This window comes from Pocillopora verrucosa, chromosome 12 (genome assembly GCF_036669915.1).
Source record: "Pocillopora verrucosa isolate sample1 chromosome 12, ASM3666991v2, whole genome shotgun sequence".
NCBI lineage: Eukaryota > Metazoa > Cnidaria > Anthozoa > Scleractinia > Pocilloporidae > Pocillopora > Pocillopora verrucosa.
Genome location: NC_089323.1, coordinates 20,518,516 through 20,542,296, shown reverse-complemented (window position 1 = coordinate 20,542,296; position 23,781 = coordinate 20,518,516). Strand labels below are relative to the sequence as shown.

At 39.1% G+C, this 23,781-nt stretch overlaps 2 protein-coding genes across 4 annotated transcripts in view; one reads left to right on the top strand and one right to left on the bottom strand.

Annotated features, from left to right (window-relative positions):
* The window catches only part of LOC131783358 (nuclear pore complex protein Nup155), a 45,634-nt gene that overhangs the window by 7,171 nt on the left and 14,682 nt on the right, over nucleotides 1-23,781 (top strand). The window contains exons 13-34 of one of the 3 annotated variants that reach the window (XM_059100089.2): nucleotides 151-318; nucleotides 675-785; nucleotides 906-968; nucleotides 1,358-1,632; nucleotides 1,961-2,027; nucleotides 2,653-2,777; nucleotides 2,908-2,963; nucleotides 3,794-3,933; nucleotides 4,200-4,259; nucleotides 4,675-4,806; nucleotides 5,360-5,437; nucleotides 5,983-6,043; nucleotides 6,354-6,489; nucleotides 6,952-7,102; nucleotides 7,186-7,290; nucleotides 7,588-7,745; nucleotides 8,188-8,437; nucleotides 9,667-9,787; nucleotides 9,970-10,080; nucleotides 10,210-10,346; nucleotides 10,655-10,761; nucleotides 10,873-11,562. In XM_059100089.2, coding sequence (XP_058956072.2) covers nucleotides 151-318; nucleotides 675-785; nucleotides 906-968; nucleotides 1,358-1,632; nucleotides 1,961-2,027; nucleotides 2,653-2,777; nucleotides 2,908-2,963; nucleotides 3,794-3,933; nucleotides 4,200-4,259; nucleotides 4,675-4,806; nucleotides 5,360-5,437; nucleotides 5,983-6,043; nucleotides 6,354-6,489; nucleotides 6,952-7,102; nucleotides 7,186-7,290; nucleotides 7,588-7,745; nucleotides 8,188-8,437; nucleotides 9,667-9,787; nucleotides 9,970-10,080; nucleotides 10,210-10,346; nucleotides 10,655-10,761; nucleotides 10,873-11,017 — 2,757 coding nt within the window. In that variant the 3' untranslated portion in view covers nucleotides 11,018-11,562. Of the gene's footprint in view, nucleotides 1-150; nucleotides 319-674; nucleotides 786-905; nucleotides 969-1,357; nucleotides 1,633-1,960; nucleotides 2,028-2,652; nucleotides 2,778-2,907; nucleotides 2,964-3,793; nucleotides 3,934-4,199; nucleotides 4,260-4,674; nucleotides 4,807-5,359; nucleotides 5,438-5,982; nucleotides 6,044-6,353; nucleotides 6,490-6,951; nucleotides 7,103-7,185; nucleotides 7,291-7,587; nucleotides 7,746-8,187; nucleotides 8,438-9,666; nucleotides 9,788-9,969; nucleotides 10,081-10,209; nucleotides 10,347-10,654; nucleotides 10,762-10,872; nucleotides 11,563-23,781 lie in introns of those variants that run through there. The other 2 variants (XM_066159653.1, XM_059100090.2) reach the window with 2 other exon arrangements.
* LOC131783429 (uncharacterized) lies at nucleotides 13,667-23,538 on the bottom strand. The gene is made up of 10 exons (XM_059100182.2): nucleotides 23,398-23,538; nucleotides 21,164-21,406; nucleotides 20,081-20,461; nucleotides 19,047-19,415; nucleotides 17,960-18,199; nucleotides 17,310-17,690; nucleotides 16,233-16,592; nucleotides 16,007-16,087; nucleotides 15,344-15,421; nucleotides 13,667-14,901 (listed from the first exon to the last, which is right to left on the bottom strand). The coding sequence occupies exons 1-10, from the start codon at nucleotides 23,465-23,467 to the stop codon at nucleotides 14,651-14,653; spliced, it is 2,454 nt and encodes an 817-aa protein (XP_058956165.2). The 5' UTR covers nucleotides 23,468-23,538; the 3' UTR covers nucleotides 13,667-14,650.

Genomic DNA, 23,781 nt, shown 5'->3' with positions numbered 1-23,781 from the left:
TGAAGAAGCTCCTGATTATTAAACAAATTCTCCTTGTCAGAACCTAATGAAATGTATAGAGAACAGTATGGAGAATATGCTTACTGATGTTAGGGTGCAAAGGGTTAACGGTTTATTACTAAGTTACTTTAATTGGTGATATTTTTCAAGGTGACAGTGCCTATGGATGGACGAACTTGGTCTTTAAGTGAAGTTCCTGAATTTGGAAATAACATGCTTAGTCATTGTCCCATTGTCAGAGACCAGTGGATGGAGCCACCTGCTGTCGTCAGGCAGCATGCATCCCCTCGGAGATCATATGTTGCTCTAAGTTCTCAGGTTAGAACATGGTCTGCCAATCTCTATGTCCATTGACATTTTCCATTAAAATCTTCTCTGTTTCTCTTGCTGGCTGTCTTTCAAATTTCTGTGGTTAATTGTCACTAATTGCATCTTCCCTGCAAGGAATCATTTCATGTCATGCATCTTCATCGGGAAATAACAGAGCAAAATTAATGCACTGAGAGGTTTTAAAAAACACTCCGCTGTTAATTCACACTGGCAATACCCAGTTTATTAAGTTACTCAGGTCTTAAGTTGTTGATGTTCAAAGTTAACTCCACACAAACATGGGCCAAAGTTGAAAGTCAACTCTGCTTATCTGATTAAAATTTGATGTTACTTTGATTCAACAGGGAAGTTATCTGTTTACAACGTATCGTCCAGTGGAACAGCTGCAACAGTTATTGATACAGAGTCAGGGTTTTGACTCTGACTCTGTACATGCTTTTTTCAAATGTTATAAGGTTAGTTTACACAAATAAATAGTGAATGGAAGGATCAGGAAAATGTTACCATGCTTTTTTCTTAAAAAAGGTCTGTTAAATGGACTCACCCCCTGATAGATCATTTTGTAATTTATACAGGAAGACCAGGCTTGTGCAACATGTCTTGTTATAGCTTGCTCAACTCAGACTTCCCAACAACAAGTAAGTCTTGTTTCACAGTTTCCCAAATTATACTTGATTGTAATTAACCTAAATTGCTAATTGTCACAACTTTAATGTTGTGTTTGATATGCATTTTATGTCAGACAGCTTTAGGTTTATGACTGTGTGAAGGGCATTAAGTAATGTGCAGATCTGTTAAAAGAGACCAGCAACTGTTGCCATTGCAATTTACTTTGAGGATTTTCAGACTGCCTTATGTCATTTTTACCTTTATTCAATCTTTTTTTCATCCTTTTACATTACCCTGTATGTTTTACCACTCACAATAATCCATAATTTACTTTTATCCTGTACAATTGTTAAATGCAAATCTTGCATTTATTGTACAAAGAGAAAAAAATTAAAGAAAAATATTTTGTTACAATCAGATTGCTGAATGGGCCACAAGAGCTTTCTTCAAATATGGAGAATCAGTGTCACACCACCCCTCCCAAGCTGGTACACCCGGTAATCCTGCTGAGCCAAGCATCACCCAGGGAGGTAGCTATGTAGCTTCCCCAGGAGTCAGACAAGGATTCAACAGTCCAGGGGTTGTGACATCAACACCTCACCCTGGTGGTGTGGGGCAGGCAGTGGTCAGAGCTGAGGTGATAAGATCCAGCAAATATGATGGACTGTGCATGTACTTTGCACGAATCCTTGAGTATGTATTTTATTTATATTTAATTTTTGTTGGGTTTGCTTTCTCAAACATCTTCCTTGATTTTGATATCACTTATCTGAAACAATTGCCTGTGTATTTGTCAGTTGTTGCTCAGTTATTCTTTGAAAAATATCTTCTTAAAATGTTTTTCAAGTTTTATTGTGCAGTCTTCTTCCCCCTCCCCCTCCCAAAAAAAAAAAAAAAATGAAATAGTCACTATATAGTTGTCTTGATGTATCTTTTTCACAATACTTATGAGAAATTTGTTTTTAACCCTCCCTTTTTATTGATGACAATCCTGAGTTTTGGTTCTTCCAACTGTCTTTAGAATGGTTTGGGATGCAAGATTAGTGTTTGAAGATTTCTTGGTTCCTCATCTTTCAGAGCCTCAACAGGTGAGAAAAATTCTAAATGGAATTTTTTTTCTTAAGTTCTTACTATTAGTAAATTTATGTAAAGTTGTTAACTTCATTCTTTTTGGTATTTGTCTTTTTGGTGAGAAAACTGCAATTACTCAAGACCAAGTATTGAAGTAGTTAAACTCCATTCTTGCCATACAAACAAATTGATAAGAGCTAATCAGGTTCTGTTGAAAAGTCAAGGAATTTATGAGAAAAAAGTAAGGTTAAAATTATATTTAATGCCATTGGTTAATGATGATAGCATGCAGGGAATAAGCATCCCATTTAACCCTTTAACTCTAAGATCAAATTTGTAATTCTCCTTGCTGTCAACCACACAATTCTTATAAAGTTAGTTCAGAGAATGTAGTACTAGATCAACTAATTATCCCCAAATTGATATATTTTCCTTTATTCTCATCACTTATCTGGTTGATATTGTATTGATATTGTAAGGAGAAGTTCTGTTTTCATCACTCATTGGAGTTAAAGGGTTAAGAATGGTTGTAGTGTTTCCAGGTTGACTTTTCACAGTATTGCCATACTTTGATCTGGTAGTTAAAGTTGATAGTTTCCTCAATGCTTTTTTTTTTTTTTGGCTTTTGGTTTGATATTTCAGCATGTTCCAGTTTTACGGAGTGTGCTTAATGTTGACCAACTTGGATGGATTTTGGGAAAACTACGACAGCTTCAAACATGGATGGAGCAGAATTTCAGGTTCTTGCTTCCAGACAGGGAAGGGGGGTGAGAATATTTCTTTTTGTCCGTACCCTTTATATTCACATAGTTCTTGTTATGTGTGCTCTTGAGAGTGAATTGTTCTTTGTATTGAAGAAATTTTTGTTTTTAAGAGGTTTATTTTCTTATCTTTCAGTTTTCCTGGAGTAACAATGAGTGGTACGCAGCCATTTCTCCAACAAACTCATCCAGGTTAGTAGTTAGTTAATCAGCTTTGTTTTGTACTCTTTTCCACAAATAGTCATACCATAAAATAAAATGTATATTCAGGATGAAACTAAAACACAAAATCCAAATCTTACCAATGTTTGTTTTTTTCTAAGAGCAATTTTCAGTAAACCCTTCTACTCCTTGAAGTATTTAACATATAACTTGTCCCTTCCATATCCATATATTATCCAGCAAACTGGTGATGAGAATACTCAAACTTATCAGGTAGAAGTTTTATCCTTATCCAACACCAAAATGTGTAGCGGTGTGAGGGGAGAATTAATAATCAGATGTTGGGAGTTAAAGGGTTAACCCTTTAACTCCCATAAGTGACCAAGAAAGAATTTCTCCTAACAATATCAAAACAATATCAAGCAGACAAGTGATGAGAATAAAGAAAAATATCGGTTAGGGGATTATAAGATGATCCAATACTAAATCCTCCAAACTAACATCACAAGAACTGTATAGGAGATAGTAAGGAGAATTACTAATGAGATCTTGGGAGTTAAAGGGTTAAGTATATAGAGTTAACTAGGATTTCTCTAGGTTTGCTCTACTATTCTCTCTGTGATTTGTCCACATCATTTTGTCACTCTGCATCTCCACTGATAAGTATCTAAACAAACAATAGATCAACTATTGCAGTTTGGGTCACAGAGGTTTTCCTCACTTGAGGCTTCTTACTGTGTTCTTGTTGCCTCCTTGTGATATTTTCCTTTGCTGTGACAGATTGATTTGATTACTTTAGTTTTTAGTTTCACTACTAGAACTGGAATTAAAATGTAACTTATGTTTACAACTTTTCACAGGTTCAAATGAAACAATCAATCCAGAGAAAAACTTTGTGATAAATTTCAAGTCACTTGTAGACCGGTCAGTGGAGACTCTCAGTCTGTGGCAAGTTCTTAATGAACACAACATTGAAGATGTCATACTTCATCTTGATACTGTAAGACATTTTGTCTTTGATTATTTTTGTTATTAAACTGATTAAACAGTGAATTTCTTATATTAGTGGGTTTAAATGGAGGGGGAACATTACAATTTAAGCAAACCTTTGAATTTAGCAGGCAGTATAGCGAAGTATGGCCTGATATATTGACCAATCATAGCATAAGTACTAACTGAGAGATATAATTCTAGGAAATAATTTCTAAGCTTAGTTATTTGAGCAACTCTGGTGTTTGTTAAGTCATTGTTGTGTTTTAATTTCAGACAATAAGGGATCGTTTAAAGCATGTCAAGTTTAGAGACCTGGCAACTAAGGGGCAGGAGGTAACCATGGCAATTGTGTTTGTTCAAACAAATTGAGTAAAATTTATGTAGACTTTGCTTTGCTCAGTAGGAACATATTAGGAAGTTATTTAAGTATTAATGATAATCATTTTCCTGGACAATGCAATGCAATGCAATGCTCTTTCTTATGTGCCTCCCCCCCCTTTTGCCCTGTGTATAGATGCTGAATGCATCTAAACAGATCATGGATGTAACTCTTATCAGGGGCTAAAATTCTGTTTGTTGGGTGTCTGCACAGTTGGCAAATGGATTTGAGATTTGTTTTTGTCATCAAACTTTTCAGAGAACTTCATGATTTTGACTGCAAGTTCACATTTGGTTACTACATGGGTAAGAAATGTGCTTTTTTGTAATTGATGCAGCAGAAAACTAATGTCACCTGTATTTCCTGTAGATCTGCAGTGCCCTCATTGCATCATTGATCAACTGTTATCTGGATGACGGTACCTCTACAGATATTATCAGTGAGAAGTTGAGGGAGGTCTGTCCACATTTATTCAGCAATGATGATGCAGTGTCTTCAAAGGTACAACTTTATCAGGATAAAAACAGACTGTAAAGCTTCTCTGAAAATATCAAAGGTTTTGAACCTAACTGAGGAGTCTTAGAATACATTTTGCAACCACATATTTGTAGAGAGGTCATTATAGAGTGGAGATTGCAAAGTTGTCTTGCTACTTCCCAAAATTCTCCAAATAAATTTCTATACCTTGAGCTACTTTTTATTCAAAGGTGGAGCATATTCTCTTTTTACTTTACACTATTCTTCTGCTACCACATTTCCTAACCCTGTAAACCCTAATATCAATATCCATCTTCTCCACCTTTTCTCCCTAAATTTCCTAAGGTGCTTACATGGAGAATTTGTTTAATTATCATGATCATCTTTAGTTGATCATCATTTTCTTTAGTCATGTGACCTTGTTGTGTGATTCAGGGATGACAATGTAATGAGAAATTAGGTGCTAGTTACTCTTAAGAGATCAAAGGGTTAATGAAATCTCTGCCTATTGATGAAAGATTTAGACTGATCGGTTTGTAAAGTAATGCACTTGTTGATTTTTTAAATTCCCTTTTAGGCTGGTGAACTTTTAATGCTGGCTAAACAAAGTAAAGACAAAGCAGAACAAGAAAGTATTCTTAAAGATGCTCTCCGTGTAAGTAGTGGCTTGCCCTTTATTTATGGCTACTGCATTTGGCAGAAGAATTGAAGCTTGAGACTAGACTTTTACTTTAATTACTAGGAGAATGGCACTTACATGCTTTGTCTCAAGTTTAACCTTGTCTAGATTTCTTTTCATATGGTTCAAAACAAATGGCAGAATTCCTTGTTTCTGCTCTCCATACATTGTTAAAACTAAGCTTTTTGTGATCATGTTCACGTAGAGATACAATATAGCTCTCACCTTTGCTGTAACCTTAACCTTTAAACCCCAACATCAATATCCAAATTCTCCATACTCTTCTCTATACATGTCATAAGGTGCTCAGGTTTCTTATCCTCACAACCTTACTTTATGATTCAGGGGTTATATTGTAAGGAGAAATTAGATGCTAGTCACTCTTAGGAGTCAAAGGGTTAATTAAAGCAACAAAATAGAATGTAACAGGCAATCTTTGAAACATCCAGGTAATGAAACCATCACGCAGGTTTTAAAGTTTTTTTTTTTCATTCTTCTGTTTTTTGTTTTTTTTTTGCTAGCGTTATCGACAAGTGACCCATCAGATCAACCTGGAATTGATTTGTTCTTTGTTTGAATCAGGTAATATAATATCTTCAAACTCGTTCAGTGATAATAATTGATTTACCGCCAGCCAATTTGTTTTTAGGGTGGTAGGGGTGGCACAGTAGTGTGAGCACTCGTCTCTCACCACTGAGACCTGGTTAGAGTTTGTTGTTGGTTCTAACTGCGAGACTTTTTCAATTGTCTCTCCGCTTTTTACCCCTTAACAAAGACAATCACTCTCAATTTCGATTTTTAACAGTGGACGAAAAGCCACATCTTGGAAGTGCCACTGTTCAATTTTGATAACTTTAAATATTTATTAATTATTTTTTGTTTGTTTTTAAAGTGAGATTCTATGATGGAGTTGTGGAGTTATCTTTGTATGCTGCGCTAAAACGAGATCCCCAGGGAATGGCTTTACACTTCTACAGGAATGGAGAGCCACATGGTGATATGCAAGGACGGGAAGCGTTTATTGCCAGGTATTTTATCCTAGTCTATCTCTGCAACGTTTAACTGTTTCACAAGAAGTCACCTTATCAGTCTTGGAGAAAGTCTGATGACTTCGTGGGAACAAAAGTGAGCCCGCGAATAGGCACGAACGTTTCTTGCCCGTGAGAAACTGAGTATGAGGCCTTGAGCAACACGAGGCGGCGGGAGATCTGCAAGGGGTCTGACACTGATAATTAGTGCCAGACCCCCTCTAACCTCTTCCCGACTCGTCTCAAATCCTCCCGCGTGTTGAGAAATGCTCGTCTTGCAGAGCTAATAATAGGAACCAGTTCGAAGGGTAGAACACAGTCTCCACTCTTCCCTTCCTTCTCCGCTCAGGACCGTAGATCGTCATTGGTAAAAACAAAACTGAAGACATAAACGTAACTGTTGTTTATAAATATTCCCTTTGTTTTTCACCTATTATGTTGGACAAGTCTTTCTTTTTCTAGACAACAGTGCTACAAGTGCATTCTGGACTGTCTCCAACGTCTTCTTGTCATCAAAACAACTCCTTCTCAATCACCCGGACTACCCTCACGACCAGGGCCTCCTCCGGCCCCAGACCCCAGTGCTCTGACACCGCATGATGCTGAAAAGCATGTAAGTTCTTATGAAAAAAAAAAGTCTGCTTTCTGTCAGGTTTGTAGGCAGCGCTTGATTTCCAGACTTAATCTTTTTCCTAGATGGAAGATGTGTTATCATCTTCATTGTCTTACGGGGATGAATTATGGCATGTTGTTTTGTATCAATGGTTGATTGACAATGGACTGACTGAGAGGCTGTTGGAGGTAAGTTCTATTTTCGTGTACCTTCTTATCATTCCAAGAGTCCTTGCATTTTCTTTATTCCTCAACCATTCTCGATTTGTTTCACGGGAAAAGTCGGACACCAAGTCGTAATCGGTTTAGTTTTGTATCTAATTGGGTCAACAGGTGGCGCGAGTTTATAAACCAATCACAGAGCAGTGAAGGAGAACAGAAGCCGTCTAGTATTTCTGTTGGCTCTCAGTTGATATTTTCTTTGCCATCATATTTTTGATTTGTTTTGTTTTTTGATCAACTTATTCCTTTATTCTTCAAATAAAGATCAAATCTCCGCACTTGGAGGTGTTTCTGAGGCGATCATCGTCACAGGATCAGCCAAATGAATTAAAGATGTTGGACTTGTTGTGGAAACATTATGAAAAGACAAAGAATTACTCTGCTGCTGCAAGAATCCTTTCTAAACTCTCTGAAAAACAAAGGTAATTATTATTTCAATTTCAATACCTTTAGAACTCGGGTTAAGGTTTCCCTAATGGACCTCGCAGCCGTTAAAACTTTGACATTCTGAGCTAATACCAACATATTTCGCCCTCCTCTGCCCTGCCCCATTCTTCCCTTCCCTTTTTATCCCCCCTTTCAGCGTGTTTTATTGAAAAAATGCAGAAATTGTTCGTTCCACACTGCTGTGGGCGGGAATGGGCAGAAGTTATGGATATCAACACTTTTCAACCTTTGTGATCAAGGTTGTAGGTCTCAGGCCTCGTTCTGGTGACTTGCATCTTCAGTGCTTCTGTCAAGAGCAGCAATAAATTTTGATTAAATCCGCACCGCTCTACAATAACATATCTTACACACTTAGTTCCCCTCACTCCTTCTCTCACTGTCCTGAAAGTCATCAGTGTTATTTTGGTTATATTTCAGTCCTGGTGTAACACTAGAGTTAAGATTAGAATACCTGGCTCGTGCCATTATGAGCGCCAAGAGCTGTAATTTACGAACCGCCGGGAGTGGCGACGGGGAATTCTTACACGGATTAGAAGAGAAGCTGGAAGTTGCCCGCATCCAGATGCAAGTCTATCAAGCTCTTGTAAGAATTAACTCTGCTAATCCATCCAGGCGGATAGACCAAGCTTTGATTGGATTGAATTCTCAGCTCTTTGATGTCACCAAAGTAAGGGCCTTTTAATTTCCTTCACTAAGTGACTTACATGAATCTTTCCCTTCCTATATCGATACATTATCCAGAAAGAGGCGGTTGTTGTTTTTTGTCATATCACTGGGAAGTGTGCTGTTTCCTCTTTTCCTCTCATTTCCCTTTCGTTCAGATTCCCCGCCTTACCGACACCCTCATTTCCTTCTACAATGAAGCATGTTTTCGTAATTTTAAGTAATATGACCCCATCGTTCGATCTTCTGCACTCTCTGATTTTCATTTCTTCACCCTTTATGGTCTCCTACGACTTGGTCTTGCCCTCATTAGATAATAGTTTTGTTGTTTAATGGCGTATACCCTAGCCTGTTGTAAAAGACATTCATCACTTTTCGCTGTTACCGTATTTACTCGTGTATAAGTCGACCTTTTATGACCAAACGATCAGCCCCAAAAAATCACCCTCGACTTATGCACAAAGACCTGATTTGAGCAATCCAAGAAATTAGCATAAAATTCGCCTGAAGTCCGTTAGGTAGACCGAGTTTATAAAACCAGTTCTAGTTGTGTAAGAGTTTCGTCACTTTTTAGCGCATTCTTCCTCAACAAAAATGTTTGAAATAGTAAATTTTAAGAGGCTTAACAAAAAGCTACTTGAGCTGATTTCTATCGTGTCTTCGGACTGTGGAGCAGACATTTTTGCCTCCAGCTTCGCTGCTGTTAACGGTGCTGAACTTTCGTTTTCATCGAACGATTTCAGTGGCTTGGTGACCTGGCTCGCGAGGTCTTGTATGTTACGCGCGATCCTTCGAAGTTCTTCGGTTCTCCTTCGGTCTAATTAATCTCCCTTCAAAGTCAGCATTAAAAGAAAGGCTATTTAAATGCAAGAAGGTTTCATTTTCACTGTGATTTACAAAATATGGTAAAATACTTCTTCAGTAAATCGAAGTGCTCGTATATGCCTAAATCGTGGTGATATCAACAAGTGCCAATAAACTTTAAAGCACACGGTTACATTTTGCTCTTAATTTTTTTAATTCCCCGTGTTTTCAATACATTCTCGGAAATAAGAGATTAATTTTGACTCGAAATGATGAAAAATCTGATTTTTGACCTTAAAACTGAGGGGTCGACTTATTCACGAGTAAATACGGTAGTCTGAAGTGCTACTTGTGTGATTTTTTCGGTGTTTTCGTGGAATGGCAGTTTTGCAGATGAGTTCAGACTAACTTGACTATAATCATCTTCAGCTGTACGGAGATTTTGCTGATGAGTTTGATCTGTCTGAGTGTAAACTCGCCATCGTTCACTGTGCTGGACATTACGACCCAACCTTGATTGAGACGCTCTGGAGGGACATCATAGAAGCCGGTTTGTGATTTTCGTGTTAAGTTACTAAGTTGCACGACAAGGCTCTCAAACGTATCACAATTTCTTGTTTGAAAACAGCAGGGTACTCAAAACCTAAATGACTATCGAGAAAGTGGTGAATTTTCCCAGAAAGTGCTCTCTGGCAGGACTTGTAACACTTCTACGTTTATTTTCTTCAATAGAGCTCCGTGACTCACTTCAGAATCCACCTAGTGATCGCATGGCAATTGTCAGTAAAAAGATTGCTTACTTAGGAAAGGTTTATGTCCATTCTGAGCGGTACTTTCCATTGGGTAAGTCATTACGTTACGGCCAGTGCATGACCATTCGTGACTGTTCATAGCCATGCCCGCTGTGCATGACCGTCATGGCTTGAATCACGCACGAATTTTTACTCAATAATGTTGCTCTGTGCCTTTCAGGGGCAATAATCCTTATGCTGGAAAAGAAGAGCGCTGAGTTGGTCTGGGACCCAACCTGGGTGTTTATGACTATGTTAGAGATGGGTATTCCATTCCCCGTGTTACACGCCATTTATGACAAACTGTTCAAAGCCAAGGTAAGTCAAAATATCACAAACACTGTAGCTTAGAGATGATTTCTTGGGACAAATTTATCAGCGACTGTATTTGGAATCTGCTATACATTATGATCCCAGAATATGGCCCATCCAGCTTCTTGTAGCTCGTGGGAAACTCGTACTTTTTTTTATCTGTCCCACGTTCATAGAACATGAAGGGTGAGTTATTTGGAAGTTTGGTATGAGGGAGGGGAGGGAAGGGTGCGCATTGGATGAGGTGAAAAAAATTTGAAAGGGTAAATTATTGTTAATTTTTAGTTATGTTTTTGTTTGTCTATGTTTTGAAGGATCAGTGTTGGCGAACGCAAGACAAGCCTCTTCACATCCTTGAAGTTATATATCATTTGTTTATGAAATTTGTAAACACGCCCACCATTTCTCCCCCTCACGAGAGGTAAGGGCAACCTTTTCATTTGCCTCCATGTACTGGTTTATATATGTTCCCCAGGCCCTTCGCCACATTTTAGTTTACCCTGAAGTGCCATTTTCTGACTTTTACTTTCAGACGAAAAATAGCAATAGCACTGTACGACGCATGCGCCACGTATCTGGTGGAACTACAGTCCAGTCTGTCACGTGACCCAAGTGTGCAAAACACGCTGGACAAATTTCAAGGATTGCAGAAGTGTCTAAAGCGTCTTTTGCACTGAATGACGTTAAGTCGACCGGAAATCGTGCAGATTGATTTTTAAATCTTGGCCAAGTTCTTTCAAACAGCTGTGACAGGGAGTCTTCAAGCCTGTTTCTGGGTAGTATTTAGGCTTACAAGCTATTTTTAAATCATCATTATGTTGTAAATAAAAGTTTAGGTGAAGTATTCGTAATGAACTTCTTTTATGTGCAATTTTGTCATGTGCGGGCAGGGGGGGGGGGTGAGGTGGGAAGGATTTTTATAAGCGAATTCCTATCACTTTGCATGGTGATAAAAACTTTTAACGATAATTGTATACTGCATCAAACAGGCTGTGTGTTAAGCTATTTTCTAGAACTAACGAAGGGGAATCGTGTACGTCTTGTATTGTCCCTGTCTATCATAGATCTACAAATTTCCTCACTGCTCTTCTTGACATATGTTTAAAATTAACATAGGTAAAACGGAGGCTAGCGTTGTTTATTACAAGAACGTTTGCAGAGTCATTGCCCAAAATTAATTATTGATGAATGGTAATAAAAATAATTGAATTTTTACCCACGATCTACTGGAATGTTCGAAACGTGAGGAACTCCAAGTGCCCCGATGTCTTTTCATGTATGATGCACATGTTTAATGACCCCCCAACCCCAACCCCACCCCCCACCAATCCAACAGGGTTTTCGTTATCACTTGACCGTCAGTGACTTTAAATCTTGTTGCGCCATTCAAATCTCACAGCTGCTTCTTTTTATTGTTATAAAAGCAAACTTTGCCAGATTCTATTTTTCAGTTAGACCCAACTTGTTTTCTAAGGTTGTGGACTTCTGGAAAAGGATTTCATGAGCCTTTTATTCTCAAGATCTCAATAGCAGTTCTCCTGACTGACTGCTTCACATTTTCTACAGGGTTATTTGGGAGGATTTAGTGTTCAATTCGACGATATCTCAGAGTTGTTATCTCTCTGTCTTCATTACTCATCAGGTCATCAAGGTGTTGATACACAAAGGATAATTTAGTTCTTGTTCAATCCAAAGGGTGAAAGAGATCCACTTCAGTTATTAACCGAAAAAAAACTCTTTATTAGGATTGTTTGGCTGTTGTCATAAACTTCTCACAATACCCAGAACATGATGCCCTACCAAACTGTTTTGATATTTATAATTCAGTTTTGTTTTCAGGCTCCACAATATGCAATATTTACATTTGTCTTAAGTTTTACCATATAGAGGGAAAGTGAACCCTTATGACCTGCTATTCCTATCCCACTGTCTCAGATATAAACCGTTTCACTCGATAGTTACTTCCGCCCGAGTACACAGTGTTTCGCAGTATTTTAAATAATGGGCAAGTCACAAATCAATTGGAAAATACTACGACTGTTATCCTCATTAGAAATCTTAAATATTAAATGGGGAAAGATGAAATAACCACCAAGCAAACATCCTTTACTTTTGTGACGCCAAAGGTTGGTTAAACTCCCGAGATAACTTGTAATTTTGATATTATTTGACCAGCTGAAAATGGGTGTCTACTCCATGCATGCGTACTAGGAAAAGATACGAGTCACATGGATTACCAGTTTGACATAATAAAAAATGTCTCACTAAAAATTTGTTCAGAAAGGCGCTATTTTGGTTTTTTCGTATCTTTAACATATCGACCGCCTCCAGCCTTAGTTTTGGAATAAATGTAAGCATAATTACTTATTTGGTCTCCTACTTGGCCGGTCACGAAATTCAGATCTTTCGGCCTACCTGGGGTTTTCATGTGTCCCTGAAAATGTTCCATCGATACTTGAATAATTTCGCTCATCTTGCACAAAAGAAGTTATTTTCGTGGGTATTTTAACGATGCGCGCAAAAGATAAACATTTTAGTCACTTTTAATACTAAGGCTTCCGGCCTCTTGCCAACGACTTACCGAAATTGTTTGTAGCATGTTGTTTGCCACGTTTCTAATTTTTCGAAGTTAATTTTATCAAAATCTATTTTTCCGACTACACTATTTCCAAGATCATCTGCGATTTGGCGGCCACGAGAAAATACTTAACAGCACGGTAGTATAAGTTAAATTAATTGATACCTCGAAAAGTTACAACAATTTATTCTGCGAGTTAAATTAAAATTCCGATTAGTTATTCACTTTTATCAATAGATTGTCATCTTAGCTAATTCCTATTTTTAAATCGCTAAATATTCACAAAAGCCTTTTTAGGCTCCGCAAATACAAATGAATGTGTTTATTTTTACAGTATTTTTATGTCGAAACCCTTGGTAAAGTTCCATCGTCCTTTAACTGGCGTCGAAAAATATATTTATAGTATTATTGAACATAAAATTAACTTTATGTTTTGACGAACGCCATAACGTCCATAAAGAGCAATTTCCCTTTTGTGCAGAGGCCATTTCCAGGGATTGGCGGTGTTTTTTTGGTGCGAAATGAATTCACACGGCACGATATCAGGAAGTGATTACTAAAACCAATTCAAAACTAGAATCGCTTTGAGCCATTGTCAGCTACGGGATTTTTCACTCAGCACACATGAATGTTGTATCGTATAATGACAATTTCAGGAACCTCGGGCAATAGATCTCGATTCATGTGCACTTTTGTGGGTTTGTTTTGTCTCACGATGTTCCTTAACACTGTTGAATATGGGGTGCTTTTATTTTTCCAGCTCTCATCCCATAAATAAGCTCAACGGTCCCTTTTGAGAAAAATTAACCTTTTGTGAAGGCCCAAGTTCTGCCCTCCTACACACCTATTAGGTAATTTTATTTACGCAGTAAATTTAGGATTATTATGGAAACAACTTCCTCTGTTTTTGCCTACATAGTTTATGCTATGAAAAATTAGAACGTGTTCACTTGACTTGGAGCAATGAACAAGTGATAAGTTTTCGATTCAAGAAACGACAGAAGTACTAAAACAAATTTCTTTTTTTCTTCGTAACCTTAATTCATTTTGGGGTCATTAATTAACACTATTATTTACGTAACATTAGGGCACTTGAGCTGTCAAAAGTTTTGAATAGAGACAGAAATAGGCACACGCGTGAGAAACAAAGGCGGTAGTGACGTCGCTAACGTCTTTAAAGGCGTTTTAACGTCATCAGTATGTACGTTCATTCAAACAATACAATCACTGATCCACAGCGTGTTGAAAAAGGCTGTTAATATTTAATTAGACAAGAAGAAAAAGAAACAGAAACCCAGGAATCATTAAATGACCAAAACTGGAATTGCTTAGGTTTTTCAGAATTTCCAGGAACCCATCGCCTTATGATATTACTAATCTTTAAATACTATAAATTCGAGAAAAGTTTTTTTTGTGTGCAAGGTTTGGTAATCATTGTATTTCAACTTATTCTCAATTGCTTTAACATGTAACAAACAGCGACAAAATTAGAGAGGAAACCCATCTTACATATTATGAGAAAAATTGAATGTTTTTTTCTTTCGTATCGTTCTTTGTTCTTTCTTTGTTCAAATTCCAGCTCAAATACATTTCTAGCTCATTCGTTTTTTCTTAAAAAAGGGTTTAATCTCGCTTTATAGCTAAGAAGTTTTACTTTAAACCTATGTTTTAGCCACCTAATTGCCATTCAAAAAGCACAATTTAATTCAGACCAATATTGGTTCAGAGGTAGTTAAGACGGTGGAAATAAGTCTGGTGTTTCCCCCGTAAACTCGTATTCCTCCAGATCACTATAACGGAAGCTTTCCCTGTCTTTGCCTTGAACCGGGAGCCCGGAATTTGTCATCATCTCTATTCTTTGCCTCAGTCTCTTTCGTCTGATGCAGTATATACTGACTGCTATGCCAATCAATATTGCAATTACCACCACCACTATTATAACAGTTGGAACACCGTGCTTTCCTGAACGAGCGCTCTGCGAGCCTTTTCGGGCAAGATAAAATCCATGTATGAATAATAGTATCCTAAGCTAAAATTCTATGCAGAACGTTAAAAAATTCAATAAGAAATCAACGGTATTTTTCTCCGGACTAGGTTGCTGTCTATCATTATTACTGACGATATCTTTCCAGTGTATGACAGAGATAAAAAGAAAAAAAGGGTTTCATTTGTATCCCTCTGACCTACTTATGTTCAAATGTTTGTTTTGAATAACTAACTCTGCATGTAGGGTGCACGAAAAGTATGTCTTACTCACAAACTTCGCCGAAAAGGAGGGACTGCAGGTGGTCTATTTCGCTTCTAACAATAATTAATTATTTAACCATACTGAAAATAAGGCTCACCAAGGATACTCTGCGACATTTAGCATGTCACTCATCCGTATTTCAGTAAGATTAAACGCAAAACCGAAAGTGATACTTACCTTGGGATTTTGTCGTCGTTAGGTTTAAACTGGCACTTGCTGTGGTTACTGTAGCTGTCTCGTTCGTCTTTTCTTTAACTGAACATTTAGTAAAGACACTATTCAATAAAATATATTGTGATTTCTATAAGTGCAGCTTCTCTCTTACTCTGCACACAACTGTGTGAACAGGCAGATGCATCTACTGTAGCTGTTCAACTGTCCAAGATCTGAAAAATTAATTCTCTCCTGTAACTGCTTTACACTGCCTTGTATAAAAGTAAAGAGAATATGGTGTTGAATCAAGAAAGCATGTACTATTCTATTCTTGGTACCAGTTTGTTGGATGATTTATCAATACATATGTACCGTTTACCGTTTGGAGAAGATGGCTCTTGATCACGTCTGTGATCAAAGTGTCAATCATGGTATGAAGATAAATTTGGGGGAGTTGGGAAATGGAGAAGCGCCAATTGTACAGAAGTGGATAAGTAAATGTCCAATGAAGTGAAGGAGACAGTATAGGGTGCATTAAAGTAAAACTATTTTCTTTGTTTTGGGTTCACCTGACCCTAAGAATTCGTATTCCTTTATGGTTTATTGGTATTAATCTAAGACTATTGTTATTACGCTGGCCTGGACTACGGGGCCCGGAGTACGGGGCCTGGACTGCGGATTTGTTACCTGAAGTTTCATTTGTTTTCACTGGAATGGGCCGTGTTGGAATCGTTATGGGTCGTGTTGGTACAGAAGCAGCATTGTATGCTATGAGAACAAAAGCATGTTATGGTTAGAGATCTCACTTATATCATAGAACATCTTTCCTTAAGACAGATGGTTTTTAATTCATTTACGACCTCTCCAATTATTAAAAGACGATGATTGCTACAAACGTGCCTTTACTACTTACTCTGAATCAAGAAAACTCCTCTGAAGCCCTTGGAGCGGGCTTGTGAGTCAGATTTGAATACCACATACACCACAGAGGAGTCAGTTGCCACACCCTTGGTTGGGGGTGGGTGATCACCATTAAATTCTGCAAGAAGTTTTGTCTTCTCGTCCCAGCCGCTGTAAATCCTCACCACGTCACCGTCCCCATCTTTTCTTAAATTGAACTCTGGGAACTTGATTAGGATCTGCTGTGATTTAGGGTTTTTCTCCTGTATCAAGAATCGCCAGGTGCAGAGCTGTGAGTTCGGGTAGCCATCACCACTGCGGTAAAAAGGGGACATGAACTCCTGAGGAGTCTCGCTCATGGTGTAATGACAGGCTGTTTGAGAAGAGAAACAGACATAAGATTTGCGTTTACACAAGGAAAGAAGTGCAGTCGCACGCAGCATGTTTCCCTTGTTCCCTGATAAGGCCGTCTTCGCTCCTGGTAAGGAGCATAGGACATTAACCACGGGGAACGAAGACCAGCTCAATGTCCCTGTCGTGCCCTTGAGCAAAATCCCACAGAAAAGGATGGTCAGTCGGGGTGAAGTGCAGTAGGGACTTTCATAAACCCCATGGCCGCTACAATAAACACGAAGGCCTGATCAGAACCCTGAAACGAAACTCCTGACGATGTGCTGTTGAAGTTTCAAAGACTAACCCCCTACGTGGTAGATTGAAAGAGTTACTGATACTGATACTATGGAAAACTTTCTCGAGCAGGGAAGATTAAACCAAAATTTTGACCATAAGGAGAGAAGGAAAATGAAGCGAACCCCGCAAATATTTCACTCGTTAAATTCTGGTGTGACTGCATTTTGAGCTCGCTATGAGCTATGAGGTGGCACGATGATTTCTGAAGGTTCTTTAAAACGGCTGCGGCAGACTTCTCAGGGTAAGGTATTGTTTTATCCATTATATTCACCTTTTCCTTTCAAAATTAGGAAAGGGCCTGGGAACGGGATTGATTTGCCTCATACCGCCTTGCTTTTTGACTGCTCATTTGCTGTAATTACTGATATACCATTACGTACCACTCCTTGTAAATACAGACCTTGATAATAACAGTAAGTAATCGTCAAATTCTTTCCTTTCACACAAGGATAAGCACCATTAACCTGGTCTCTGTTATGAACATCGTCTTCGGTGTCATAGCGTATAAACTCCTTTGTAGCGATAGCTCCATTAACCTGCTGACACTCAGATGTGTTGTAGGCCAGCAAGTAAAAAGGATTGCTCACAGGGAGGGTGACAGGCTCCAATTTGTCACCATCCGTCCGACAACAATACGATATATTGGTATCTTTGTTGTATATTCCGTCTGGAAGTGTCCCTCCCATCCTATTCCGGTTTTTGCGGTTTTCGTCATCAAACAATATATATCCCTCAGAGAGGCCTTTGGGGCAAGCTTCTTTTTTGTAAATGCAATACTGACCTGCGAGAAAATAACTTCCTCGGATCAATGGGATCAAATGTATCTAAAACAATACCACGTCACGAATCCATGGTGAGGTGCTGGCACTACTTTTGACTCAGAAGAATGCCGCGATACCTTGCAATTTGATATATTTATTAATACGGCTATTAAGTGCAGTGAGACTGCATTCCTGGGTGTGGACTAGTGTCAGCGTATCACTGTAATTCTAATTTGGATGTAGACTCCGCTGGTCGCCGCTAAACCCTGCTTAGATAAACTATACTCACCTTTTGGCCATTCTACTCCCTTATCCTGCGTAGCAATGCAAAAGCTTTTATTAATGTCATCTTTATTGACCGTGGCATCCATGTGGAAGCTCTCAGATACTGTGTTATTAGGTTGGTTGTCTTCAGTGTCCTGAAACCTCCATCCAGTCTCCCAGAAGATGTCGTCTGACCTCGGAGGACAGCCGGCCCTGGGGCGGGGGAGCCCGTATGTACCATTTGGCCATTTAGGACCCTGTCGAACTGCAACCATTCAAACAGATAAAAAACCTACATAACTGGGTACAGTTGATTAATCTTCACCAGCAATTTGCCATCCTAAAGAAATGCCGCAGAAAGTTTGAGTGCCTTATTTATGAGATGCTTTTAAGAAGGAAAAAGAGACCGACTCTGAACAGTCAAAAAGACTCCATTCCAGAGAAAACTGTCTATTTAATTATATACATTTTTTTGTTCTACTCAATCTCATTTTATTCTAATTTAGTTTCTCACTTTTCTTTCGATAACGTCGCTGAACTGCGAGCTCGCGGAGCTCGCAGAGCGTAGCCCCATAATTATACAAAATCTGACCGTACGACCGTACAAGGTCCTACTTTTAACATGCCTGATCAACTGGGCACGGCTTTTTTCAGTAGTCCAGTGGTCAGTGCACTGGGCTCCGAGTCGGACGACACGGGTTCTAGTCCTAGCCGGGGCAAGGCGTTGTGCCCTTGAGACGTGCGGGAAAAAAAAATGCGAGCTCCGCTTTTAGGCTTGGCTAAATCTATATATTAATAATTTACAGTTAACGAGTTGATTTACAGTTGTGAAATGTTTTCGCCGAAACGTCATGTTTTAATCTCGCTATTTTTTTATTGTAAAATATTTTTCTAAATCTTTCGTTATCAGGACTTGATCATGTAGTGATTATAATCTTAGTTATCTGACATCTAAACATGGTTGCCAACAATGATATTTTCCAGCTGTCAATTTAAAATTCTTTGGTGTCCTTTTTCCTCATACTGAGACAGTAGTGCAAACCAAAGGCCACCTTAGAGCCTTATTGACCTCCAGGGTAATAATAGAGTTATCTTCTCGCAGTGATTTTTACCTTCATTTGAAATAATTTTGAATATTCCGCGGAAACCTTTGGGATGAGGAATCCTAGGTGTTAAGGAAGACTTTGAATTAAACTCCACGAGAAGAAAATTGTTCTGTGACGAATATCCCTCGGGATTTAAGGGATTTTTTGGATCTATTTTACCCACGACTGATCCACTCCTCCAGCCATTACGGATAACAATACTGTCGCCTTCTCTTATATGTGTCTCCAGAAAGGTAATATGCACCTTACTTCCCTTCTCTCGAGCAACAAATTGCCACGTGCACTTCTGCTCCGACGGAAATCCACTGTTAAAGAATTTTGGAGAGATGAATAATATCCGCTCGTCGTTATCCAAGCCGTATGTATAGAGACAACCTAAGAACACACACACAAAAATGAAATTATTGGAACTGTGACCACCACTTGCATGTCTTCCTTATTGTCTCAGACCCTCGTGCCCCGTATGGAGGATACAAAACCCCTGGGATTATCCCCAGTCCCTATAAATGATGATCCCTACTCACCCATATTACAAAATTGGTTAGGTCAGGGGTTATTATCAATTTTTTGGGGGGGTTTGCAATTTTTTTTCTGCGATTTTAAAACTCGACTAACCCTCACCCGATAAAGATACCCTCCTACTCTGCCCAACTTTCATTAAGGTAGTTTTCTCATCAAATTATTCTCGTTGGCGAAGACTACGAGGACAGCGTCCCTAAACTTTTCCGCTTCCTCCCTCGGTATCGTGTCAACAACGTTATACCGCAGTAACTAGTATCGTGGTGCCGAAAGCAATTGAGGCTAACCTTGCGTACTTACGCTAAATTCTCATTGGATAATTTTGAAAAGTGTTTACTTTTATGATATGCCTACACAACATGCTAATGTTCTTGCTACAAAACTTACCTTGGTTCAAATTCGTGATGTGAACAAGTTCGCACCTACCCCTCCCCTAACAACAACTTCAACCCCTAACTTGCCATCAGTTGTTAAGGGAGGGTAGTTACACAGTTGCACAAATACTGACATTAATCCCTTACCTTCATAGTAACAATAAAAGACTTGGTGATCCCACCTTCGTGCTACGAAGGGATAGCTTCCATTACGCGCATTTTGGTTGTTGTGATCTTCACTGTCAAATAAAACGTACTCCTTTGAGGCCATGGCGCCTTGCACGCGCTGGCACTCTGGCGTGTTGAAAGGCATAAGGTAAAACGGACTGATTAGGGGGAGGGGGATGGGCTTAAATTTGTCTCCGTCGGTTCTGCAACAATAGTATATAGAAGTGTCCTTGTCGTATTTGCCATCGGGAAGTGTCCCTCCTTGATCGTTGATGTTCTTATCGTTTTCGTCGTCCCAAAATACGTAACCTTCTTTCAGTCCTCTGGGGCAATCACCTTTCTTGTAAATACAATATCTGCCTTAAGGAAATAATCATAATAAATATCTTCCAATCTCTGCAAACTTATAGGGATTTAAGCTTGCTTTCGTGTATGTTTCAGCGAACTAAAAGGCAGACTGGAAAACAGAAGGTACAGGGTCACGGAGTCTCACGGTCCATAACCTTAAGGAGCGTTAAATTCAATAGTTTTTTTGTAGGCCACTGATTGCTTGCCGAGAGGCAACTAGGATTATTGCTCCTCATTTCGTATTTTGTCAAGGAAGTATCCTTAGCAACTTTCTTCATTCATCCCTTAAGGAGGAGGTCAAACGAAGGGAACCAGCAATATGGTGACCCCACCCATGCAGGTGCTAGCGAACCCCTGGGCAGCCTGATATCCCAGAACATATTTATAAGGAAACGCCTTATTTTCAATTGCAATTTTTTTTGTTAGTTTGGTATTTCTGTAGTATCAAAGGCTTCCCTGGAAAACACAGCATCTTTGCTAACTTGCGCGAAGCCATGCCCTCCCTCCCCTCCCATCCTCCACTAGTAGAGAAAACGAAGAGGAGGAGAGTGGCAAAGCGGGTATTGTTGCGAAATGGTTTGACAATGAACATTTATTTCCTTACAAATGATTGAAAAAATACGTCACGATTTTCCAGGGGAAAGGATGTGGCCTCTCAAAGTCTAAATCTTCACTGGTCTTTACTTTCTTGCAATTTGATTGTATATCACTTACCTTGTGGCCACTCGCCAGCCTCCTCAGTGATGTTGTCCTTTGCCTTAATACAGAACGTTCTGTTGATATCTCTGCCCACCTCTGCATCAAGATGAGAACTCGGTGATTTAGAGGTGATTGATATGTGGTCTTCAGTGTCTTCAAATCGCCATCCTACGGCCCATACTGTGGAATTCACCGTCACAGGACAGCCAACTTTTGCTCTGGGTATACCATACGTCCCAGTGGGCCATGTTAATGCCGCTGTTGATTATTGAAGGAAATGTGAATGTATGTTGAAAAGATATTACCTTATAGAACTCTGGAGTTTAACTGTATTCAGAACGAAGGCAAGCATAGTAATAACAAGTTAATTGTCATTTCCCCATCGCTTCTTTCAATCCTTCTAGTTGTTTTTTTTTGGTAGCTTTGATGACTTCAGTGGTTTTGTTTCGGGTGAGAGGCATTGGGACTTTTGGTTTTGCGGTTTTGGCTATTTTTTAGATCGGTTTTGGTGCCAAAAAACTTCGGTTTTTCGTTTTTTTTCTCATTACAGTTTACGGATTTTCCGTTTTTAACCTTTTTGTTTTCGGTTTTCGCGAAAAATACTAACGGTTTTTCGGATGCAGTTTTCGGTTTTCCTATTTGACCTATTTGGGTTCCGGTTTCTGATGATCTGATGATCTGAGTGGCAATTACGCGTCTCCACTGACCTCGAATAGCCGCTAAAGGCAAATGTTATCGAAAGGCATGCCCGAACACGTAGGGTAGGGCTCAGCACGGAACATTTCCAGAGTTTTTTTATCAACGCCACCTCGAAGTTGGTGGCCAAGTTACAGGCCACATGTGACTGATTGATTCAATATTCAAATAGAATCTCCAAACTTTCAGGTCTTAGTTCGCAAATGGAAATGTTAGATTAGGGATTTTCGATGAAACTTTCCAGAGCTATAGCTTTTTGCGACCGAAAAATGGCAATCCTATTGAGGACTTTTGTGCGAATTTCCTTAATTTAACTAGGCTGAGTCCGCAGAGACCACACCCGAGGTTCTCGGGAGAGCAGCTGTTAATCTAAGCAGATACTAGAAGATGCTAATGGCAAGTCCATGGCATTCCTAAATCCTGTAATAAAATTAGTGTAGTTTACTCTGTATGCTCCACTTGTCAACACTGTATCGGATCGATCAGGGTTATAATAACTGGGATGTGAAAATGTACCGGTATTGACAGTTTTGCATGAGGTTTTCGGTTTTGATCGAATTTTTTTTCGGTTTTTGATGATTTTTTTTTACGATTTTGTGGTTTCTGATGGGCCTCAATGCCCCCCTCTTTCGGTAATGTCTTTTTAATGTATCTGGGTTTAAACTTGAGTACATGCCTTGTAGTTGTCGATACTTGATGCAAACAATAACTCTTCAGCATGATCGCCGCTCAAAAGAATTGTACGTCGTCAATTCAAAATACTGAATAAACGTTATTTGCAGCTCGATATTAATATAGAATATTAATATTACTTGAAGTCGGACGAAGTTCTTCTTTGTTTAAATATAGCTACAAGCTCCTCCTTGTCTCATAAGAGATGGTAAGTTTTGAGTTCGGTAGAGAAATAGAGAAAGATGTTTTTCGTCTTGTCACGAGCGTGGGACAAAGAAAAAATTCTGAGTTCCCACGAGGTATCGAATCTCAGACCTTCGGATTCCGCACTCCGATGCCCTACCACTGAGCCACAGAGACTCTACGTTGAGCGAGGTCTGTTACGAATTTCATATGACACGCGTCTTGCATACTGCCAGAATCAGCAATGTCGATAGCAGCATGTTTGTAGATAAGTGTGTCATATAGACTTCGTAATAGATCTCGCTCACCGTATAGTCTCTGTGGCGAGTCAGTGGTAGAGCATCGGAGCGCGGGATCCGAAGGTCTGGGGTTCGATTCTCCGAGGGGATTCAGATTTCTTCTTCGTCCCACGCTCGTGAAAAGACGATCATCTATCTTCCATTATTATTATTGTCAAGTGAAAATGTGCGAAACTTAACTTACTCCAGACACAAACATATAAAGCTGCCGAATAGTGGGGATAAGTTTCCAAAGAAATTGTGGTGCTGCGTCAGTTGGGGTATTACAAAATAATTTGGTTCTATCAGTTGAGTTGATGATGTAAATTAGCTACAGTAAATATTCCCTAAAGCCGACGTTTCGAGCGTTTGCCCTTTGTCAGCGTGAATATCTACACAGTTTTTAGTTGGGTAACTCACCCTCACTATGACCCAGAGCTATCCACAGGAAAAGTACTGAATGAAGATTGTAGGGGAATGTCTTTGCCATGTTATGAATTCAACTCGGAACACTGTCGAGCTATGTAGTGAAACATGTGAGACAATCGAGCCAACGCGGATCATTTAAAGGCCCATTTCCAACCTTGATGCAACGTGGTCGTTTGTTTCTGTTTTCAACCACCGCTTTTGTTTCAATAGCGCCTCTGCTTGGTCAGTTATTTTTACCTTGTCACGTTGCCTCAAATTACCTTCTACGTTTTCTCCGATGTGTTTGGTGAGTGTTATGACATGTAAACTACAAACTCAGTAAACCACAGCTTTATTTTATGACCAAATATGGAAACAAGTAACGTGACAAGTGAC